The sequence below is a fragment of the Abrus precatorius genome, unplaced genomic scaffold (assembly GCF_003935025.1).
Source record: "Abrus precatorius isolate BTA unplaced genomic scaffold, Abrus_2018 Scaffold11, whole genome shotgun sequence".
NCBI classification, from domain to species: Eukaryota; Viridiplantae; Streptophyta; class Magnoliopsida; order Fabales; family Fabaceae; genus Abrus; species Abrus precatorius.
In genome coordinates, this window is record NW_020874303.1 from 26,649,695 (window position 1) to 26,674,272 (window position 24,578).

Genomic DNA, 24,578 nt, shown 5'->3' on the forward strand with positions numbered 1-24,578 from the left:
TCATTAGAAATTAAAATTATCTGAAATATAATTTTTTCATAATATTTTTTATGAATAAAAAATATTTTATATTATTAAATATATTTTTTAAGAATTTAATTAAAAAAAAAACTCACCCTCCCACTCATTCCCACTCTCGAGTGTCCCCTTCCCACTTTGAAAAATTTTATTTCAAACTCAAAAATAAAATAAAAGCACTCTCTCTCCCCTCTTCCGCGTGACATCCAAATTTAAGAAGTTTCTTACTTTCTTTTTATTTCTTTCTTTTCCCTTATTTTCATTCACCTAAACAGAGTGATAAGGTTGGACTTATTAATGAATTTTAGCTTATAAAATAGGAATTACTCAAAAAAATTTCGTGAGTTCATGTAATTATGTCATTCATCGTAAATTTGAAAAATATTGTGTATACTACTTGTAAATATTTATTAAGTTATAACCCAACTAATAAGTGTATTGAATAATAGTGTAAAATCAAGTAAGCTTTAATCTTTGATGGGCATAAATTAAGATCATTGTGATTATATAAGGTGAAAACTTCATTTTTATTTTTAATACTTTACATACTCTTTTCATCAAAGAATATAATAGTAAAAGAAGAAAATATAGTATACAATGTCTTAAAGAGAGTCCTTCAAGAGATAGAAGAATTTATTATAATTATTATGATATTCTGAATCCTAATATTGATCTTGTGAAATGCTTACAAGTGGTCCTCAAAGTGTATGCGCATTTTCAGTTTCATTGATTTAAGTTGTGCACATGTGGTGAGGTTGAAGATATCATAAGCATACAAAATTAAAACACTGTCACAAGAGACAATGGATAACATTGCTCTTCTCTAGCAACTCTCTTTATCACTATGTTACATAAATCTCAATCATAAATTTCATTTCATGATTCGTAAGACTGGTCCATTTATTTCATAATTGATCAATCAAGATTTGTCGACATTAATATTAATTAGTGAGTGCTTGTGGTGATTAGTCAAATAACATTGTTCAATTTACCAATCTTAAAATATATATTGAACAATGACGCAGTCATCGATCAATCTCCAAATCTTAATGACCAATTGTAAAACAAATTGATCCGTTTGTATGGCGTATTAGATTATTCAATCTATGGTTGAGATTTGTTTATAAGAAAATAGAGGGCACAGTAAATATTTTTTGAAATTAAAAATAGCAAAGTAAAATAAAATAAATTTTTACTCATTCACTATTTTAAAAATTATAACCAATTTTTAAGAAAATCCAGAAAAAGGTATATCTTAAGCAAATCCAAACTTGCTACAAAAAAATCTTATTTATGAAAAAATTTACAAATTTACGTGGTCCTTGGAAGTTGGGAATAAGATATTTAGCGATAATCAATTATTTTCCTGCAACGAATAATGAATGACAATTAATTGGACCAGTTAAGTCACTATTTTTGAACGGCTTTGGCACGATGAAACCAACAATATAAAAGTTGATTGTGATCGATATCGCACTAACTGAGGCATTTTCTGAAATTTAAGTTTAATCCATTTTTTACTTAAGCTAATTTTTACTATTAGCTATAAATTAATGTTATCGAAAGCATGTGTCCCGTGATAAACACAATACGAAATAGGGGCAGACAAAACAAATAGTAGCAGCATGCATTAAACAGTTAACGTTCCTATTATTAGCCGTACTTCCATGTATAATCATAGAAATAAGTAGTTCGAAAGTGATTATTTGAAACTCATGTGATACTCCTAATCTTGAAGGCTATTTTTGAACGAATAATCTGAAAATTGGAAACTTAATAAATAATAAAATCAACAAACACTAGATCTCTATCCATTATTCGAGCAACTTTTGTTAGTTTGCTATAAAAAGTTTTGGTGTAGTTCATTGAATGTCTTCGTATTTGGGCAACTTTTGCTTGCTATACTCATGAGATTGAAATTTTATAGCATTTTTTTAGATTAAAAATTCTATAACATTTTGTAGGTAAGGATTTGATTCTCTCCATTTTCCATGTTAGGGCAACTTACGTCATTATGCTTTAAATTAAAAGGTTTTGGTAAGAAAGAACGTAAATCATTTTCTAGTTTATCTAGGCTGCGATTGTTTTGACAAAAAGAGTAAATGATGTTTACGGTGAATAATATTTTATTCGTCCAAAGATCACATAGCTAGATAGTGAAAAAAAATTAAAAAAAAATGAATATAATAAATTTCAGGAGAACTGAAAAATTTTAAAATTTTTATCTACATTAGACTTGGTGTGAGACTTAACAAAATTTTAAAAATATACTCAAACCAATTTGAATCTCAGTTAATAAAATGTGGTATATTTTTAATATAAATTTAATGACTGTAATTCAGTAATGCACACACAGTCTTCAATATCATTAAATGAAAGATTTTTTCTCGTCAACCAACTTTCATTTTCAACTTATACAAGTGGAGCCTTCCATCTGTATGTTTGGGTGAGTACATAAAATATATATTATTATAATAATTGATTGCATGAAATAAATTGTGTTTGAATATATTAGATAAAATTAAAAAAATATGTGTAATAGTTAACGCATATTTAAAATATTCTATTATGAAGGATACTAAAAGAATAAGCTGATAACTTGTAATAAATACGTTATTTATTTATTTTGCAAAAAAAGATAGTTAAAGATTATAAGTTAAATTTTCAAAATTTACCATACAAAATTAATAGTAATGTTTTTTTTTGCATAATCCAAAAAAATAATCTAATTCAAACACACACGAACAGTTAAAAAGTGATCTTATAATTCAAGTTAACTCTTTTAAATTTAATTTAAAATACTATTTTTAAAGATAATTTTTTTAATGTTAATTTTAAAATTAGTTCTAGGAAAATTATTTCTTTAATTTTATATGGCGTTGAATTTAGGACTGCTGCAAAAGAATATTATTATTTTGCATATCATGCTCATCTTCTAGAGGCGTAGAAATGGTATGGAAAAAGTCCGTGCAAAGCAAAAATTCGGTGTTCTAGTTGATTCTATGTAGCTACTTTTCTTAAGCTTCACGCACTTGTATGGTTGCTTAGTAATCATATATCTTGCAGGGACACGAGGAAAAAATCGTAGTCCAAAAGGAAGTGCTCTCCAAACTCCTCTTTAATCTTGTGATCAAGATAGTGTGTTTGACCCCCTTTTTTTCTCTTTGAAAAAAAATAAACAACTCAGCATAATTTGAAAATATTAAAAAAATGTAATTTTTTAATAAAAACAAAAAATAAAACTTATATAAATGAATAAAAAGATTTTTTTTTTTAAGGAGAAAATTTAAGATAGGACAAACCAAATAGGGCATAAGTAGTGAGAAGCTTCAAATAGCTTTACACATTCTTTTTGGTTGGCGTGCAGTGTCTTTGGTGCATGCCTGTAATAATGAATGAATAAGAAATACTAGTGCTGTGTTTAGAAGCATGCATGAGATTGTGATATTAGAATTGTATTTTATGAAAAATTCTTGTTCACTTTCAAAGGTGGAGGATAGGGTTTTCTGAAGACAATGAAATACACCGTGTATTTCAGGTTATCTTCCTTGAATCTAAGATATTTATTATGACTGACTCGTTATTTTTAATGAAATGAGATATTTAAATTTTTAAAGGGAATTTTAAAACGGATTGGGTTAGAATTTAATATTATATATTATATTTATTTGTTTATTATTTAATTTATATTGTTTTTATTTTTTGGAGGGATTTTTTTTGGCGGTGAGACTCAAAAGAAAAAAAAAGCCCCCCCCTCCTCCCACATCCATAAATTATCCAAACAAGAAACATTATCTTCCACTTTATTTTTTTTCCCTCCTTATTTCTATAACATCCAAACAGGTCAATAGTAATTTTACATATTGTAATTACAATCTTCAACCCTAATTCTTCTAAAATCATTATAATCAAAATTTTGAATTGTTCTTTTTCTGTCGAAGATCAACCACACTTCAATAAATATTAAATAGATTGACTTGATTATAAATTAAAAAAACATTAAACTAAATAAAATAAAATAATGTACTAAGTAATTTTACATCTCAAAGTCATCAAAAGATCATTTTTATATAAAATTACAATAATTTAAATAATTTTAAAATGCCTTTAAAATCGATTAAAATCTGATATATATTGAGTCTTACATCGTGCTATATTTAGTAAGCATGCTGCACCATCTATTCGACGGCTTCGTTGCAAAAATGATTCATTACATATTCTATTCAAGAAAATAGAAATTAAATAACAAAATTTGCATTTAAAAAAAATTCAAGAATCTAACTTACCGCGACAAGCCTAAGATTGAATCAAAACTATAATTATATTGACAAGAACTTTGAAACAAAAATATTAACCATGCAAGCACAGGCGGCGGACTCAGACATGCATCAACACCATACCCTCAACTAGCGGCAGTAGTACACAATATACAACGCATACGAGTGCCACCCTCTGTCTCTTCATCATCATCGCCGTTATCATCCACAAAACCATTGTAAACATAAGTTTCTGCCTCTTGGGAAGTGGCTCGGATCTCTTTCTTGCTACTACTAGTATAGGAGGAATCCACTAGACAAGTTGTGTGATAAGCATGACAGCAAAAGAAAACAACGACCGATATATTCTGTACAGAAAAAGGGTCAAAACATATACAACATCTTCCACCCCCTCTATTCTTTGACTTCATTTCCATGGCTCTCTGACTTGGGGATTTCTCAAACACCTGAGAAGCATGAGTATCGCTCCTTTTATTTTTTGGCTCGTCTTCCCCATTACTTAGATAAACTCCATGCTTTGCCTCTTTGTAATACTTTATTAATAAGTTGACACAATCCGCCTATTTTAATGGACATCAAATCAGTAAGGTATCTTATTGCATCAAATTAATGGGATTACAAAAAAATTCCCTTGTCCTAAGGAAGTGGGTGGTGAAGAAATGAACCTTAAGGATATCATTACACCCATGTCTAAGTGATGTTTCAGTCCTGTAATCAGTAATAATTTTAACCAGCCGGTCCCTAAGCCTGTAGAAAGCAGATAGAGAAATTACTCTTGATGAAAAACACAATGCTGCTGATTACTGAATATAGCTGGAGCCTGGAATAGGGAAACCGATCGAACTATCTTAACAATCAGTTAAAATTCAAAACATGACCCAACAATGCAGATGTATAAGCAGAACTAGATAGATAGGCTATCTACTTAATGAGATTTACAACCAAAATACTTAAAAAGTCTAATGCTTTATTCCTTGCATGGGTTTCAGGATTAGATACTACAATGTAATTTCCGTTGAGTCATATTTTTTACTTACCGAGGTATTTCCATCCCATTAGGAACCTTATTTACAATGTAGAGGGGATCAAGGTTTCCAACTGTGTGCTCCAATAGTATGCCCACCTATAAATTACAAGAATCAATCTTTGAACCAGGTTGAGAAAAGCAGGTATACAAAATAAGTAAATACTGGGTATATCTGTTTGTTTTAGGGTTTTTTCCTCCCTAAAACTGATTTGAAAGTTCTCATCACAGAAAACAAGTTTTGAAAACATATTGGAACAGATTTCAATATAAAAACAAAAAAACAATTTGGAAACTTTTTCTTGAGCAAGATTCATCTCCCCCCCCCCCCAAAAAAAACACACACCCACACAAAACAAAAATTACTTGTATAATGATTTCACATCAGGTCCACATACAAAGACATGACAACAACCAAGTTTTTTTCCCACAAGGTGATGCTAAAAGAAGGGCATCTTTAGTTTCATGATCACAGTCACAGTAATCCCACATCAGTTCAACTGCAATACTAGCAAGACTTTTGTATTTGGCTTCCATGCTGGACTGAACACGTAGTTGCTGTTTAGAGTACCTTGAGATGAGGTTGGGACCAAGGAATACATATGAGCCAGACAACGACCTTCTGTCATCTGGATCTGATGCCCAATCAGCCTCACAAAGACTATCAGACTTAAAGAAACTTCCAGAAGCGCCAGACAAAGAATCAGCCCAAAATGAATTGTGCCTTTAGGTACCTCAAGATTCATTTCACTGCCTTGTAGTATTCTTCCAAAACAGTTACTAACTAACCTAAGGAAGCAAAGAGACTTCATAGCTATACATACTACCAGATTACTCTAACTGGTCCTAGTCCTTAAAAAAATGGAATAGGAACCAACTCCCAAACATTTTTCTTTTACCTTCCAAAAATAAAAATAAAAATAAAAATCATGTTCCCCAAAGAAGAAATGAAACAGGCTTGAATCTTAAATATACAACTAGTTATCAAGATGTACCATTTCAGGTTTGTGAAGGCATTGCTTGATTAGTTCTTCCCACAGTTCATCATCATGCTGCATGGTGACGAAGTCTACAGCCTGAACAAAATATGACCACTTCAAACTCAACATAGAAATCGTGAAGTACTTATTTAGGATTTACATGTTAGTTGACACCAAAAGCCACTTCTTATTTAAAAAAGATAAAGTACCTCCTCTATATCCCCCAATTTATTTATAATAACTGATAGGGCTTGTTTTGAGTTTCCCATTCTTCCAAGGATGAAGACTTGCTCTCTCATTAGGTCTCTCCTAATGCAAATTTCATAAGCCTGAAAAAACAGTTTGGAGAATTTGGTTCATAGGCGTGTAAATATATAACTATCAAATTATAGGTTAATCCCAAACCTTCTCAAGGGTATAGTGTTGACTGCTTCGAAGAAAGGGTAGCAGCATCTTTGAATCATAGTCAGCATAAATTTCTACCTATGCAATAGACAAAGACGATATTATCTGTGAACAGAGCATTTAATAACAGGCAGCACATGCAGACTGCTACTCATTTAGCTACTTCAGATAGACAGTGTAATGAACAGACAAAAATTTAAGGCAAAAAATGGAGAAGAGTAAAGATTCGAGCACCAATAAGGAATCAAAGCCAGCAATGGGTAACAATGACCACAAAAAAGAAAGGCCATGGATATGTAGATTGCAAACAAAATTGGCAACTATATCCACAATAGCTACTAAACAAGATTGAATATGAATGAGACCTGAACTGGTCAAGCATTCTAGTTTCAGTGCTAGCCATCCCCGAACAGTCAATCTATATTACATAACAACTAGAAGATGATTAAAGAAAATGATTAGGTTAAAAAAATATAATGTTTTAAAAAAAATTGCATACAAAATAAAGAAAAACAAAAAATTTGCGGGAGGGGAGGGCAAGAGCACAGCCCCCTTCAAAGAGCATTAGCTCCATCCCTGTTCAGTGCATGATAGTGCAGTCTCTTTAATTATGACATTTTGCTTGCCTTTTCAATATTTGTTTGACTTTAATTTGTCCTGGTTAACTGATTCTCTTTCCCCCTCCGTTGTCAATGATGCAAAGTAAAGACTTAGATGCAATTTCTCAGAGAAGGCTGCAGTGTAGTATGCACATCATTAAATATCTAGGTATTTAGTAATTAGTAAACCAAAGCATCCTATATTTCTTTTCAACTGTTTTATGTTGTTTTGCGTGAGAACAAAATGAATACACGGCTTTCATTCATCAATTCAAAACATAAATATTGTATTGAATTTGTCAAACTTAGAGAAGTGTAGACAGAAAAACTGTCTTCTCCTGCTGGAGAATTCTCATATATATACTGTTTAATACAAGCTGATTTTTAGCCCAATAATTAACTAAACGGCTATATTTACATTTATCCTACAACTTAATTAAGGAGAGAATAACAGTTACAATCCTAATTAAAAAAATAATAACAGTTATAGCTGTACAATACAATTGCATATTAAATGTTCAGCTATGAAATTGCTGGTTTTAATGACCAGAAAATTTGCTCATCAATTCCATTGACATCCCCCCTCAAATTGATGCTGGTAAGTCTACAAGCATCAATTTGCCAACAAGAAGATTGTGCCGCTGACGTGTCAAAGTTTTAGTGAAAATGTCAGCAATTTGCACAGATGTTGAGACATGAAGTAGAGTGATAATTTTGCGATCATAGGCTTCTCAGATAGAATGACAATCAACCTCAATGTGCTTCGTGCGTTCATGATAAACTGGATTTGCTGCAATTTGTATGGCACTGGTGTTGTCAGCATGCAGCGGAGTTGGTTGAGCTTGAGAGAATCCAAGCTCTGTAAGGAGACCACGTAACCAAATTATTTCAGAGCATGCAGTAGACATTGCACGATATTCTGCTTCAGTGGATGACTTGGAAACTGAATCTTGTTTCTTGCATTTCCATGAAATTAGAGCATTATCCAAAAACATACACCAGCCAATAGTTGATTTCCTTGTGTCTGGACAGCCAGCCCAGTCAGCATCACTATATGCTTGGAGTTGGAGAGATGAATCAACAGGAAAAAATAGACCACGTTTGGAGGTGCCAAGGAGGTATCGTATGATGCGGTGTACTGCTGAAAGATGGAAATGTCGAGGAGATTGCATGAATTTACTCACTGTGTGGACAGCAAAAGAAATATCCGGACGAATGATGGTCACATAGATAAGACTACCAACCAGTTTGCGATATAAAGTGGGATCTGTGAGAAGTTCACCTTCATCTCTGCTATATTTCACATTAACTTTCATCGGGGTGTCAACAGAGGTTGCATTGGTGAGGCCAGCTAACTGAACTAGATCCTGAATATACTTTTGCTGATTTAAAAATATCCCTTTAGGTTGATGATGTACTTCTAACCCCAAAAAGTAAGTGAGGTGGCCAAGCTCCTTCATATGAAAAGTTGAATGCAGCAAGTGTTTAATTTTAGAAATAGCGGCTTGATTAGAACCGGTCATGACAATGTCATCCACATAAACAATAAACACCAAAATGCCGTTAGAAGTCCTCTGTAGAAAAAGAGACGGATCATATTGGCTTTGTGTGAAGGAAAAACCAAGTAATATGGTTCGAAATTTTTCAAACCAAACTCTAGGTGCCTATTTCAAGCCATATAAAGAGCGTTTTAGTTTGCAAACAGCATTAGGTGAATGTGTGGACATACCATTAGGAAGTTTAATGTAAACTTCCTCCTTGAGGTCCCCGTGGAGAAATGCATTTTTGACATTCATTTGATGTAATGGCCAAGATTGTGATGCAGCAAGGGCAAGTATAGTTTGCACATTAGTCATCTTGACAACCGGGGCAAAAGTCTCATCATAGTCAAGTCCATATTCTTGCTTATTTCCTAGCACAACTAAACGAGCTTTGTAATGGTCTATGGACCCATCCGAACGAAGCTTTATTGTGAACACAAATTTGATGCCGAGAGGTTTAACAGATGGGGGACATGGCACAACATCCCAGGTTTGATTTTCTTCTAGTGCTAGGAGTTCTGTCTCAATAGCTTGCTGCCAACACTCGTGCTCCATTGCTTGTTTATAAGAAGAAGGAACAGGGACTGATGATAATGTTGCTGTCAAGGATAAGGGAGAGGTAAAACCATACTTTTTTGGGGGTTTATGAGTGCGGGAACTTCGTCGTAGGGGAACTAGTTGCAGCCCTTGTACCGGATCAGCAGCCAAAGAATAATCTTGAGGGGGCCCAGGAGGATCTGGTGGCTGATTTTGAGTGGTATGACTTCGTCTGTGGTAGGTTAAGAGAGGTCTAGATGAAGGCTGTCCTGCAGAAGAGGTAGAAAACAATGGTAAAATAGAAATTTGGGAAGGAAGAGGATCATGATAAGTTACAAAAAAATATTTATTTTCTTGAAAGATGACATTTCTAGATACCCAAATCCGACGAAAGTTAGGATCATAACAGAGAAAACCTTTTTGGTGAGGAGAATATCCAAGAAAAGCACATGCAACAGATTGTGCAGTGAGTTCAATGTGTTCTTGTGAAGGAAGATGGACATAACACACATAACCAAAGGTTCGAAAAGAGGAATAATTGGGTGGGTGACCAAATAACCGGATGAAAGAAGAATCATTATTTAATGATGTAGATGGCAAGTGGTTTATAAGGTGAACAGCAGTGGAGAGAGCTTCACACCAAAACCGAGGTAGCACACAAGACTCCAACAACAGGGTGCGGACAACATCAAGCAAGTGGCGGTTTTTTCTTTCGGCTATCCCATTTTGCTGGGGGGTTGAGGGGCATGTCCTTTGAAATATAACACCATTAGTTTGCAAGAAGTTCTGAAAAGAATGAGAAATGTACTCCCCTCCATTGTCAGAGCGAAGAATTTTAATTTTGGAGAAAAATTGGGTCTGAACATAAGCATGAAAAAGTTTGAAAGCAGACAATACTTCATCTTTAGCGTGCAAGAAATAGACCCACATAAAACGACTATAATTGTCAATGAAAGTGACAAAATATTTATAACTTGCATGAGAAATAATTGGTGTCACCCCCCATACATCACTGTAAATCATATCAAAAGGTTTGTCTATGTTTGATTGATGTGTCGAAAAAAGAAGAATTTTACTTTTGCCAAGTTTACAAGAAAGACAATCAAATTGAACAACATGAAGAGGTGGGGACTGTTTATTTCCAAGAAAACCACTTTTTAACAGGTGATGCAGTACATTGGAGTTTGGATGTCCAAGACGCTTATGCCATATCTGATAATCAACAGTAGCAGAATTACAAGAAACACAAGATAAAGAAAGATTTGGAGACAAAGGGAAATGAAGTGGAAAAAGGCGTCCAATTTTAGGCCCCGTTGCGATTGTCTTCCTTGATTGTTGATCATGCACAAGACAACCAGATTTTGAGAATTCTACAAGACAACCATTGTCAACTAATTGACCAACAGAAATGAGGTTATTAATCAAACCAGGAGAGACAAAAACATCGGTTAGAGATGAAGAAATATCACCAGTTGCTGTGATAGGTAAATGATTTCCATTAGCAGTATGAATCTTGAGATTTCCAAAATATTTGGTGATATTAGTAAGAAACTGAGCATTGTTGGTCATATGGTTGGAAGCCCCAGAATCAAAGTACCAAGGTGAAGATGTAGAAAAAGGTCTACCTGAAAGTCCCAAGGCAGAAAATGCAAAAATGATCATTTGTTGAACCATTTCAGGAGTCAATGTTGGAACCAGAGCAGGAGCAGGATGTTGGACAGAGGCTGTATTCGTAGAACTACTAGAAGTAGAGGAACCAGCCAATGCTGTAATAGCTGTTGCAGATCGCTTTGGTGGTCTTGTTGCGCATTCTTTAATAATATGGTCATTCTTTTTGCAATAACTACAAAATTTTTGTGGACAGTGTGAAGCATAATGTCCAAATCCTTTGCAACAGTAGCATTGAACAGCACTCATGTCACGGCCTTTTGGTTTTCCTTGTACTGCGTAAGCCACTGGGACAGTAGAGAAGCTTTGTTGGTCAATGGTCGATTGTGTGAGAAGACGTTGTTCTTCACGAAGCAGTTCATTGAGGCATGTATCTAGTGAGGGTACAAGGTCTCTATTCATGAGATTAGATCGGACACCTTCAAAATCGGATCTCAATTTCATAAGAAATTGATTTCGTTTAGTAGTGTCATGAATTGATAGCACTGAAGTAAGACCATCAGAAGTCAAATTTTCATAAACTATGTCAGTGTAATCTGCCCAAAGAATCATGAAATGAGAGTAAAATTCAAAAATTAAAGACTATCCTGTTGAGAGATGGCGATGTCATGTTCAAGCTGAAATCTGCGTGCAGTATTATTCTGACTATAGATTTTCTTCAAATAGGCCCACATTTCTGTTTCAGTCTTGAAAGGTCGTAAATTCTGGATAATGTTTGGATCCACAGAACCTATGAGCCACGCCATGACTTGAGCATCCTTGACCTTCCATTTGCGATGTTCATCCTTCTGTTGGTCTTTGTTAGGAGCAGGAGTGCTACCATCAACATGACCCCAAAGATCTCTTCCTTTGACAAATATCTGGAATTGGAATGCCCAGGCTGAGTAGTTCTTGCCATTTAAGCGGACCAATAATACGTCATACTTTTCAATAGACATGAAATGGTAACTAAGGACCAAATCTGGACTAGGATAGAATTGAGAAAAAAAACAAGGACCGTAAAAGCTTGGACTAGGACAATGATTGGAAAAACTGGGACAGGGCTAGGCTAGGATCGTAAGCCAGATTGATACCATGTCAAACTTAGAGAAGTGTAGGCAGAAAAACTGTCTTCTCCTGATGGAGAATTCTCATATATATACTGTTTAATACAAGCTGATTTTAGCCCAATAATTAGCTAAATGGCTATATTTACATTTATCCTACAACTTAATTAAGGAGAAAATAACAGTTACAATCCTAATTAAGAAAAGAATAACAGTTATAGCTGTACAATATAATTGCATATTAAATGTCCAGCTGTGAAATTGCTGGTTTTAATGACCAGAAAATTTGCTCATCAATTCCATTGACATTGTCAACACAAATGGACTTGTATAGACTAAATGAAAGAAACATAACCTACCTGCATATCATGAAAGTCCTTCCCAGCATGTGGATTCACTTCAAATAATGAATGGAGATATAAATGTAAGAAATATCTGCAGTCACACTTGACATCAGCATCTAGAAGTTGCTTCACAACTTCAGGTGGACTAATTATGTCCTTATTTTGAATTAATAGCGAAACAGCACGCTTGCAATCAAGCATCATAAGTTGGACAACCTGAACAGGCACAAGTTAGACAAATAAGATTCTGGTGATCATATTCACAAAATTTTAAGGATACGGTATATTATTAACCAAAGTGCTTTTGGTATCAAACAATTAATTACTCATTCGGTACACAATTTTCGCACATAGAAACTCATTCTGTGCCATCAGTAATGGTTGCTTAGATAACTGGAATTGAAATTCTTAGAGTCTAGGCTAAGAACAAAATAAATTAGTTATTATTCAATTCCAGTGAATTGGAATTGTGATTCTGATGCACACTCCAAACAAGATAATTGGAATTGGTAGGTCCAATTACATGCACCAAATGGCACATAATAACCAGATCCTAATATCCTACACCTCTACATGCAAAAAGATTTTTTAGTTGCATTAATGCTTAATATCAAATCCCAACAGTGACATGAAATATGTTTTATACATCAGCTAACACTCTAAAGCTATCTAGAAAATAGAAGAATTCCAAGATAAATGTCACTTATGTAAGGTACAATCATACCTTTTCACGAATTGCATCATGTAGGTTATGTTTATCAATGAAGTCAAACACTTCTGGTTTTAAAAGCTGAAAATCTCAACAGAAAAAGGAGGAGGAAGTAAATCAATAGTAAAAAAAGAGTAGGGAAAACCTCAACTATCAAAGCATTTCTATGACATTTAATCAATGGCAATGCAATAATTGCTTCCAGGAACACAAGGAAAATTAAAAGCACCTACATCAGCATACAATGAGAAGGCCTTCTCATGTTGCCCATCAATCACATACAACTCTGCTAATGCCTGACACAAAAAGGAAACATGTTATTACGAGCAGATTGTTAAGAGATTAAAAATGCAAATACAATTAGTCAGACTAACCTCCCTGAGTGAATCCGTCATGGATGAAGTGTTAAGTTGAGGCTCAATAGCTGAAATAACATGCAATGCAGAATAAATTACAGATGGCCAGGATTTAATAGTGGACAAGAGATCCTTATGAAAGGATGGACTTGTGGCCAATGCGACAAGAGCAACCTGTAGAACCAAAAAAAGAATAAACCTAAGTCAGTTGATTACAGCTACAATGTGAACACTTACTTGTAACAGAGGCTACTTTGTTTTAGGCTATAGCAAACCTCATAAGCAGTATCACGCAATCTAGGGTTTTCTGTAGGCATATATGGAACCAAAACAGGGAGTTGACGAAGATGCGCAAAATGGAAGACCCACCTGTTGAAAAGTAATACATTAACACTCAATTACCAAACAAGAATTGTACAACGTAGTACTGACTAACAACTAATGGTATGTGGTACCAGTACCTCTCCCATGCTGAGACTGATCCTCGAAGCAACTTGGGACACAAAGAAGCCGCTTCAGTATATTTTCTTTCCACGATCAGATGATCAAGGTACCTAGACCCAACCTGCAAAGATAAATCTTATTTAAACTTAAATGGACAAATGCATAAAATCACCCAGAAGAGTTCATACATACACATACACATATAATATGCGTTATATACTAATTATGATTCAAGAAATATTCGCAATTAGCAACAGCATAATAATAAAATCTTCTAGGAGGAAACTAGAGGAAAAAAGAAGGTAATTGTGAAAATTGACCAAATCAATTTCACGTTTATCCAAAGATGTAAGGACAGGGGATTAACATAATGAAACATACTTCACCAAGTAGATAAAATTGTGGGTTTCATTTCATTTTCCTTTGAGCTTGGGTCTAGAGTCAAATATTGTAGTGTCATTGATAGCAAAATACACAATGACAAATTACTTGACAAACAAAATAGTTAAGAGGAATCTTCACATAAACGCAATCCTATACTACAGCTTCACTTTTACACAATTGAGTGCCTACAAAAGCATACACGCATAACCTTGTTCCACTGTTATGTGCTAAACACTGACCTTTCTTAAGCAAGCAGGTGCATATTACTCCACTAATCATTTTAAAAGAAGAATATAAAACATGTTGTATTAAGTCAAACTTAAACACCTCATCAAGTATTTCACTCCGTCCCTGATCAGATTCAACTGCTGCCAAAGCTTTTTCATGCCACCCATGTTGAAGAAGCCAAGCAATATGATCTTCAGCATCCCTGATTTATCAAAATGCATTACTTTCTATCCATGTTTTAATGGTTTTTTTTCCAATTTGTATACCAACTTATAAAAATAGTATAACATTTTAGATATATTTAAAAAATTCCATAAACAATTTTGCACAAGAACTCAAGGTAAATGACAGGATTCACTTGTTTTTATTTAATTTTTCTAGTCCCTTTGGGACAATGGAGGTAAGATTGCTTCTTCCCAAAATTAATATCGTAAATATTGACAGATCTCTGGCATAGGATAAGGATTGCACTTCTTCTAGAGTCAGTCACTTTGAGGCATCTAAATTTTACTTTCTATCCATGTTTTAATGGTTTTTTTTTCCAATTTGTATACCAACTTATAAAAATAGTATAACATTTTAGATATATTTAAAAAATTCCATAAACAATTTTGCACAAGAACTCAAGGTAAATGACAGGATTCAGTTGTTTTTATTTAATTTTTCTAGTCCCTTTGGGACAATGGAGGTAAGATTGCTTCTTCCCAAAATTAATATCGTAAATATTGACAGATCTCTGGCGTAGGATAAGGATTGCACTTCTTCTAGAGTCACTTTGAAGCATCTAAAATTTCTTGACAAAAATGAGTAACATAAAAAGGCTCCTTAGATTGTCATTTTACGCCATATGAAACAGAGTAATATAGGAATAACACAATCACAGACAAACAGGAAAGTGGCAATTCAAGGGCACATCATGAAGTATATACAAATATAAATATAATATCCATCTCTATAGGTGAATATAATGACGTATTGAGGTTTAAGAACTTTTTTAACATAAGAAAGTTTTTTATCTATTTTCCTCAATCATCTAACCCAAAAAAGAAAAGCATTTCGAGTATAGTAGGATAAAGTTAAGAAAAAACATAGCAGCCTTCTTTTCTTCATACATGTGTGTGTATCTGTGTGTGTGGTGATAAGTCAACATAAATGCATCAATCACTTAGATTAATTCGATTAAGAATATGACTACCTTGGTTTTGCAATAACTACATCCTTTGGGGATACAATATAGTAAAGCGGTTCATCACCTGCAGCCCACTGACCACCAGCATAACTGCTACCTACATTTGAATGAACAAGCATCTATTATCCAACAAAACCGTTAAATACACAAAACATAGATCACAGACAAGACTAAACAAATTTTAACCTGAGAAAGGAGCATGAGCAAGGGAATAGTCCTTCGCCTTATAATGCTCAAAGCCATGTAATGGTAGAGCATCTGTAGAAAGTTCATCATTGTTCCATGTTACTATTCGTACTTCTGGTCTTTGTGCATTACCCTGTTGTTTAAAGTTACATTATTCACCTTAAGAACAAATCAAATTGTGATATGAAGTTAAGAGGATGATGCTGCAAATATTGTTTTACTTTTCTTGCCTTTACAGTACATAATAAATTTTGTTCCACATTTAAGAGCAATTAAAATATACAGTAAATGTTAAACATTCCCTGAGGTTTTATACAACTGAGCATGCAAGGAACAATATAAAAAAAATGCAAAGACAATATATAATCTCAATGGGCCAAACTACACTAAATAAGGTAATATCAAAATGTACATGAAATAATTAGTTTGTAGGTAGTCACATGATGCTGGTTTTCCTTATGTGTCTTATTCAACAGTCAAAGCAATCTGAAATTTCAATTGACCTGGCTCATTATTTGAATTAGATCCTTCACACTAAATTAAAATTCCAAACTTCCAGTAAGTCCAGGTGTTAAGGATCAGGCTATGACAACTGTAAATTGAAATGCTTGAAGACAGCCCTTAATTTAGCGAACATAAAAATGAACTGAGAGACCTAGTCATAGTGCAAAAATAGGAACAAGAAGGGAAGAGTATAATAGTGCAAGGTCAGCATGAGATGTTAAGTAATTTCATTCATCATGTCGTATGCCAGGAACATAAATACCTGTCGTGAAGGAGCAGTGCTGCTAAAATCTTTTTCTCCATCTTCTTCTCCAGGAATATAAGCTAGAACAACCAAAGCATCACCAAAAGGGGCAATTCCTGAGATGAAATAGCTAGTTTGAAATGATGCCACAATATCCACCTGGGTCATACTAGACAAGGGAACTTGCCTGTATGTCCCATTGGCTGCTTGATGGTGGTTTGTCCTTATTGAAGCAATTTTCACATATGTTCCCCAGCCAATAACCAAGAGGGTGTCATCCTATGAAATATGGAATGAACTTAAGCTACAGCAGCCTTCTTAAGAAATGATATGACAGCATTGCAGCAGTTTAGAACATTAAACAAGGCTTCAATTCAGTTATAACAGTGGACACTGATTCTTGAAATGACATAACGAAACAGCAAACCTACATAGATATTTCACTAACCTGCCAAACCAGGTGAGGAAGCAAAAGCTCAGGCCGTGGGCTACCTCGTGGCTTTTCAATGAATGTTACACGCTGGTCATTGGAAGTATCATAAACCTTCACCCCTGCATCATTTGCCCAAGCAACAAGAGTAGCTCTCCACTTCACAGCGTGTACTGGACCTTCTCCAAAGTGCAAAACCTTTTTATATGGGAGAATGGGATATCTTTTATAACCAATAATACACAAGAATACCAGTGAATTAAAGAGTATTTAGGATAAAAGTCAGAAGAATCTTACAAACCTGGTCACGATAACCTAACCATTTCTTTGAATTTAAATATAAATTTCCCGCCAAACCACCAGCGACAAATCTCCGAGATGTGTTTCTTGAATAATCTGGGTCCAGAGCAATCGCCTTCATAGGACGATGATACTCGAATTTCATTTTCTCATTAGAAAAAAGGCTGTTTATTACAACGGAGCCATCATCAGAACAGCTTCCAATATATTCACCTTCTACATCGAAGCTAAGGTCGTTAACAACAGCAGCATGAGCAGAGAATTCTTTCACCTGAAATGAGATAGCTCAGTAAACAAACAGGTTTCCCAAAACGAATAAACAAAACACAGGCACGAAACGCTGCTTATGAGCAATGACAAATCAAAAAGACCTAAAAGCAATCATCTATAACATCACATACGATACTACACTTGAAGAACACAAGTGCTGAACCACGTTAGAAGCAAGCTAACTTCATTTTGAAGTCACGTTAACTCAAATATTACGCAAAACCAAACCAAAATGATGCAGAAGAACCGTTTCTCACTGTAAAATTAGGAAACGAATGAAGAGAATGGCAGCTGACCTGATTGCCGAGAAAATCAAGGATGTAAACGACGCCGTCGTGAGTGCCGAGAGCGATCATCCGTTCGGCAACAGCGATGCAAGACGCTCTGTCACTCGCTAGCAGCGAAGGTATGCTACCTCCCATTCTCTGGTACTTGAGCCTCGGCTCCTCTTCTTCTTCCTTATCATCGTCTTCTTCTTCATCATCGTCGTCTTCCTCTTCTCTCTCATCGTCTCCTTCGACGCCGTTCTCCGACGGAATTTGAGGCATTCGAACAGTTGTCGCCGGCGAGAAGAGAAGAACTGAAAGAGAGAGATCTGTTGCGTTGCTGAAAATTTATATTTTGTTTCTCTCTCTTTTCTTTATTTATTTTTTTCACGCTTATTGGTAAAGTTAAAATCGGCGAGTGTAGTTCAAGTAAGCAGAAAGGGGGAGAAGGAAAAGAGTGAGTACGTGGGTTGCGGGCTTACTTTTTAAGAGTTATTTGTTAAAATTAAAGGAATTAATGGGGTAGACGACAATAACAGCAAGAGGGACACCTGTAACCAACGGAACGGCTATGGTTCTATCTGTTTGCATTTGGACTTTGTTTAGGTGACATAAGATTATGGATATAGTAGTTAAAGCTTACAAGCTGCCGAATAAAAAAAATTATTAAAAATAAAAATAAGCGTGTTAATAATATTTTTATTTTCATTTTTTAATTAATATTTAAAAAATAATTTTGAATTGAATTTTTATGTTTTATATGAATTTACTTTTACAACACTCTTCAGTTAGTAATATATAGTTATTTATTACATCACTTACTTAATCTCCTCTTTTTATATCTTTCTTTAATTTATTCAATTTTACTATATAAATATAATTTCTCATACAATAAGCGTGTTAATAATTTCTCACAGTTTAGGTAATTTATTTTTCTGTATTTTTTTTGTTCATTCTTTGCAAATAATCATTTTGAATTCACGTTCCGAAGGAGTTGTCAAAGATTCTTTAACCACTGTTCCTTCTCTTCTTTCTTTCCTCAATGTGGGTTGGAGTTGCTCCTATTAGATTCTAATTTTTCTTTGTTCTTGCTCGTTGGGTATACGAGCACCAACAATGTTGTGGCGGTGCATGTTAAAATCGTTTATTAATTATCTTGGATTGCGATTGAAACTTGAAAGAGACATGAGCAATTGCGTGAGCTTGACAGTCTACAATTTTGTATACATAAATTAATTATCTTTTAGTCTTTAATCAAGTATTTTTATAAGCAAGTTATAAAACTAACATTTAGCTTAAATATTTCTATTAGATTTAATTTTTCAATTTTTTTTTAAAACACAACTTGTCCTTACAATTAAAATTCAACCTCCATAAATTTATTTCATTGTATTTTTTTTATTTATTTCATTATCTCTTTCATCTAATTAAATTTTATATTAAAAAAATATAACTTAAAATATTTTATATTCAAAATATATAAAAAATATTTTTTTATATATGATTATTTAATTGATTGATATAATTTAAATATTATATATTTTTTTTAAGTCATTTAACATAAATCACTTTACATTATAAACTTACATCTTTGTTGAATAAAGTTAAATTAAGGTTTAGTATGTATTAACTTATATCGACATATTTAATTGTTATTAATTTAATTTTTTATTTATATAAAATTACACGTAATAAAAGTTTATGTATATTAAATTTTCACTAAAATTACAATACTTATCATATATAATTGTTTATCACTCATGAAAAAATCGATTTAATACGATAGAAATATTGCTTCTAATCTTTGCTTCCAATTCAAGAGGAAAAAGCATATATAATCATTCCATAAAGATAGAATGATCGACATTGTACATATTAACAATTAATGGCATTCGTGCATCTCTCCCTATTCTTTGATTATGTGCTAGTTTTCTTGTGAACTCTTTCTTGTCTGATTTTTCTGTCGTTCTCTTTATTATGATACGCTTGTATTAGTTTTATTTATCCTCTATGATATATATACTAACTTCAAATTGCTGGCGACTGAGTAATTGCACCCACCATGTTCAGTGCTATGCAAGGTTGATCAACAGGTACCTGCAGCAGTTTTATGCAGCCGAGTAAATTACTGAAAGAAAAGATAAAAAAATGTAGAGACGTAGTTGATTTTTATTTTTTTATGAGACAGACTCATTAGAACTCATAACAGCATTGGGATGAAAGATAACATAGATGATACCTCCCACATAAGTAATAACGTTGTCAACATTCCAATCAATGAAAATGTTTCATGAATCATTTTAAATCATTTTATAATATCTTCTTAATAATCTACTTAATTATTAAATTTTTAAAGAGTATTGAATTGTTATATTACTCATTTATAAGGTTTTTAGTTTTTATTTAATACTTTTAGAATAATGATTAAAAACATTAAAAATATTAAAGAATGCAACATTTAATATTACCACTATTTTTTTATTGTAATTTAAAAAAATTAATTAATACTTTAAAAGCAATAGATAGCAAAATCAATAAAGCAATAACCAATAAGAGAATGATTAAGAGGATGCATAGTTACTGAGAAGATGAGTGATTTTGACTTACAAAATGGCCAGCTCCAAGGATCCAATAGAAGTTTAGGTTTTTATATGACTTGAAAAAGCCTTTGGTTGATTTGTCATTTCCACAGAAGATGGGGGTTCTGTGTTTCTCCATGAAGTTTGGAAGCCCTGCCCACCTACACAAGGAACCCAAAAACAAAATTTAAGAAAACCAAAACACTATAATACTCCCTTTGATTCACCAATCTTAATAGATAGGTGAGGCTTGCTTACTTGAGCTTCTTAACCCAAGCTTCAGTTCCCCTGGTTGCACAAATAAGATCAACCTATAATAATCAAAGAGATTACATAACTACCCAATAATGGAACCAATAAAAATTAAATTAAAAGGAATCATCAGATAAAACATAAAATACTTAAAAAAAAAAAAAACCAAGATGGCTATCAAGTTTAAAAGCAACTCGCCCATCCATATTCTCTCTTTGTTAATTTGCTAAAATCTACAATACTTTGGAATCCAGATAACATGTAAAATATTTGTGGTGAACAATATCTACATACGACAAAATTTAGGTATAATTCTTTCAAGTGTTCCCGTTGTTCATTAATTAAAATTAAATTTTTATTTTGATAATTTATGATAACATTAGATATAAATATATTATTAAAATAAAATTTAATTTTAATTGATAAATAAAACTAAGAGCCAGTAACTCATCAACAATGTGCAGTGCTCCAAATCAAGAGTATCCTGCCATCAATTTTTAACATAAACTGACAGTGCAAGTATTGTGGATAGGGACACTCACTTGTCCACTGTACACGGTTACATTGACCCCAAGAGCCAGCAACTCATCAACCTGAACTAATTAAACAAAAAGACATCAAATACCCAAACAAAATAAAAAGGACGAGAAAAAAAAAACAACAACCAAAGATCAGAAAACTATAGAGCATAATGTTTTCAAGAAACCATTATCAATACTATTTTGAACAGAATGTTTACAAGACACCGTTATCAATACTATTTTCAGATTAAGATGAATTTAATGGAGTTAAAAGCTTAAAACCAAAGTGTCCAGTTTGTTATCATAAACTTATTAATGTCTTCTTACCTCAGCTATTCTTGGCTTCATAAAATCACCTTCAAGATTTGTAAAAACATTATCGGACTGTTCAAACCATCTATCAACACAAAATACCAATGTGATCACGGATTTGAACTACGATTTTAAGTACATTTTTTTGGTTCAAAGAATTATGGTTTATAGACTTACGTAATATTCTCAGGAATAATCTTTAACTTCTTCTTTATGACACCATTTAATAGGCTGTTAAGATTACCATTAGCACCAGGAGAATATCTTGTTGAAGTAAGATACTTGGAGTAACGACTCTGAGATATTTCTTTGAATAATTTCAGCTTCATTGTGGAAAAGGTGGCTGAATCCCTTCCAGAATCCAGCAGAAAATTATAGAAATCCTGAAATTCCCAAACACAAGATTTCGTAAGCTTACTTAACTTTAATGCTTTTAGTGATTATAATTAATAATGACATCTCATTTAAGCGATTTAAAAATATAATGAAAGAAAATATAGTACCACAGCATTGCTGTTGATGCTAATTACATATTCAAGTTCACTCCATGATTTAGTTGCATTAACAAATTGACCAGCCTCAAGTTGCTGCTTGATCCTCTTGGCTATACTGTTCACCAAAATGTGTTCGGTCAGATGACAGAGAAAATGGACATCATACTATACAATAATACTGTTTCCGTACATTTTCATCAATGTGGAAAATAGATCGAAAATTAGATGTACCTGTTTGATATTTGGAACCCCTTGTCGTCAAGTCTTGAGAGGTCTTTAAGTAGAGGGCCCCATGAGAACTGCAGTATCAAATTGAATATTGAAAATGCATGAAAGTTTAAGAACTGGTGGGTACAACATTTCTAGTACTTACCACAAAATCTTCTGGGGAGATCCAGCTGTCTCCTAATACCACACCTAAATAAGAAAAAAAAAGTTAACAATGTATCACAAAAGTCTTCATATATTGTATGGATAATGGATCTATCGTAAGGAAGAAATTAACTAATTAACCACGTTGATAGATAAGAATTGTTTCCATTTTCCTATCATCCTAATCTGGAATCTGACAGATGATGGATGCATTTCAAGAAAGGAATATACACCTCCAAGTTTAAGCTTCAATCTTCCTTTATGAATAGCTTTGATTGCTGATAATGCAATAGTAACAGCAAATTTGCCACCATAAGACTCCGCCACAATGAACAGAGGACTCTTTTGGAGGCTTGGATTAGTGTTGAATATCTCAATTAACAATGTGGTCAAGTCAGTGGCAGCCTCCTTATCTGTTTTGACAAAGAGTCTAGAATCCTCCACAAAACTGTACCCAGTTCCAACTGGGTTGTCCTGTATAATAACATATGAATTATTAGAATCACTGTGAGAGAGAGAGAGAGAGAGAGAGCGTAATTGCAAACAGAAGGCACCGAAAATGAATATGGTTGAGTTACCACAAACAATAGATCTGCTTTCTTCAACCATGTGAAATTCCTTGGCTTCAAATTGGCATCCAAAGGACCAATCTCTTCAAAATTTCCAAACCCAACTCCTGAAGATCCCTGTCCAATATTTTGAAATTTTCATACCACAAAGATAGAATCTATGTCGTTATTAGTTAGCAACACCATAGCTCAATTTAAACAAGACTTACTGGTCCTCCCTGCAACCAGAGTATGATTGGCCATGGGTTGGAGGAATTCTCCACTCTGTAAGGACTTCTGTAAAGCCACCAGAACATGTGGGCTTCTGTGATAACACACAATTCAAAGTATAAAAGAGGTAATGTTACCATTTTTTTTCACTCTAGATTCCTTTTCCTCACCCTCAATAGATGCAAAATTTATCCAGTGAACTACTAATAGTATCTTGGATTTAGCTTAATTCTAATAAAATACTAGTAATAGTCTATTGTTCAAAAGCTCTTCCAATATATAAAGAAATAAACCATTAATTCTTTAAAAAATAAGCTGAAACCATACATGTGCTTAGTATGCAATAAAATTGTTCAATACAACATCATGCATCACTGAAATTACATAACTTTAATGCATTTGGCTTACTGGGTCTGACTTGAACATATCCCCATTCTTCTGATCCGTCTTTAGTCCTCAAAGCAGTTACCATTCCTCCATGAAATAATATACCAAGGAATACGAAAGGGGCCACAAGGACACAAAGCTTTTCCATTTGTAGAAAGAGAACAATAGAGTAACAAGGAATGAGTAAACAGAACCAAAGGAAATGGTACTATATATTGAATTTGGATTGGTTTTGAGGTGAGTCTACTCAAGTCATGAAGCGCGTTTTTGTCATTGTTCCCGACAGAAACATCACGAGATGGCCTGAAGCTTGTTCAATTCAATGTTAGAATTTTTCATAAAATGGTTAAAATTAATTGTAATTTTTATTTTATTAAAAATAGTCTAATATTGTGATTCATTTAATGATGCTTAAATTTATTAATAATGTGATTAATTATATATAAACTTTAGACCTTAATACTAATCTATATAAAATATAATGTGGATTTAACCTTTAAGTCTATGATGAAAAATACTTAAAATTAATAAATATAATAGCTAAATTACTTTTATTGTCCGTCACGGAAACACATTTTATTACTCTTTAGGTTTGTCTCATTAAGAACTTAAGATTAAGAGAGCGTGATTAGACAAAGAAAAATCTTAACTTTTTACTTAACGAAAAAATTATATCTCACATAAATTACTTATGCACGAATAACAATATCTATAACAAATAAATGACTTTCAATAACTTCATAATTAGGATTCTATGTTCATTAGTATTCTATGTTAATGTAATTAGATCCTATTTCAAATTTATACTAACATTCAAGGCTTAGAGTATACACTATATACATAATGTGCACTTCAATTTTTCACTTTTTAAGGACAGTATACCAAATCTGCCAAAGCCTACAAGAAAATTGTGAGTGCATCCAAAACGTGGCT

General features: G+C 33.2%; 2 protein-coding genes across 4 annotated transcripts; both read right to left on the reverse strand.

The window, feature by feature from the left end:
• Positions 1-4,116: 4,116 nt before the first annotated feature.
• Positions 4,117-18,408, reverse strand: LOC113854080 (vacuolar protein sorting-associated protein 41 homolog). Of its 3 annotated transcripts, XM_027484920.1 has the most exons (20): positions 17,980-18,335; positions 17,415-17,684; positions 17,132-17,311; positions 16,702-16,962; positions 15,936-16,068; positions 15,756-15,846; positions 14,660-14,762; positions 13,966-14,069; positions 13,780-13,873; positions 13,523-13,678; positions 13,382-13,444; positions 13,164-13,229; positions 12,455-12,655; positions 6,705-6,782; positions 6,509-6,628; positions 6,315-6,395; positions 5,333-5,418; positions 4,961-5,042; positions 4,672-4,855; positions 4,220-4,500 (listed from the first exon to the last, which is right to left on the reverse strand). In XM_027484920.1, exons 1-20 carry the CDS (start codon positions 18,229-18,231, stop codon positions 4,421-4,423), a joined length of 2,685 nt encoding a protein of 894 aa, XP_027340721.1. In that variant the 5' UTR covers positions 18,232-18,335; the 3' UTR covers positions 4,220-4,420. The 3 variants fall into 3 exon arrangements, with proteins under 3 accessions (XP_027340720.1, XP_027340721.1, XP_027340722.1); XM_027484919.1 differs by having other exon boundaries at positions 4,117-4,855; positions 17,980-18,408; XM_027484921.1 differs by lacking the exons at positions 4,220-4,500; positions 4,672-4,855 and having other exon boundaries at positions 4,992-5,115.
• A 1,569-nt stretch (positions 18,409-19,977) lies between these two features.
• Positions 19,978-23,793, reverse strand: LOC113856210 (serine carboxypeptidase-like 51). Its single transcript, XM_027487943.1, has 13 exons — positions 23,667-23,793; positions 23,258-23,352; positions 23,058-23,165; positions 22,713-22,953; positions 22,481-22,524; positions 22,339-22,406; positions 22,117-22,222; positions 21,791-21,996; positions 21,629-21,698; positions 21,323-21,373; positions 20,787-20,839; positions 20,557-20,689; positions 19,978-20,046 (listed from the first exon to the last, which is right to left on the reverse strand). The coding sequence occupies exons 1-13, from the start codon at positions 23,791-23,793 to the stop codon at positions 19,978-19,980; spliced, it is 1,371 nt and encodes a 456-aa protein (XP_027343744.1).
• Positions 23,794-24,578: the final 785 nt, after the last annotated feature.

Excerpts from the sequence above, each read along its gene's own strand:
- LOC113854080 (XM_027484919.1), bottom strand. The coding sequence starts at position 18,231 with ATGCCTCAAATTCCGTCGGAGAACGGCGTCGAAGGAGACGATGAGAGA. Across the intron at positions 5,419-6,314 it reads GCCTTCACAAACCTGAAATG|GTGGGCATACTATTGGAGCA; the intron begins GTACATCTTGAT and ends TGTAATTTATAG. Across the intron at positions 4,856-4,960 it reads GGTGTAATGATATCCTTAAG|GCGGATTGTGTCAACTTATT; the intron begins GTTCATTTCTTC and ends CCATTAAAATAG.
- LOC113856210 (XM_027487943.1), bottom strand. The coding sequence starts at position 23,793 with ATGGAAAAGCTTTGTGTCCTTGTGGCCCCTTTCGTATTCCTTGGTATA. Across the intron at positions 23,166-23,257 it reads TCTGGTTGCAGGGAGGACCA|GGATCTTCAGGAGTTGGGTT; the intron begins GTAAGTCTTGTT and ends AATATTGGACAG. Across the intron at positions 20,047-20,556 it reads TCCTTGGAGCTGGCCATTTT|GTACCTGTTGATCAACCTTG; the intron begins GTAAGTCAAAAT and ends AAACTGCTGCAG.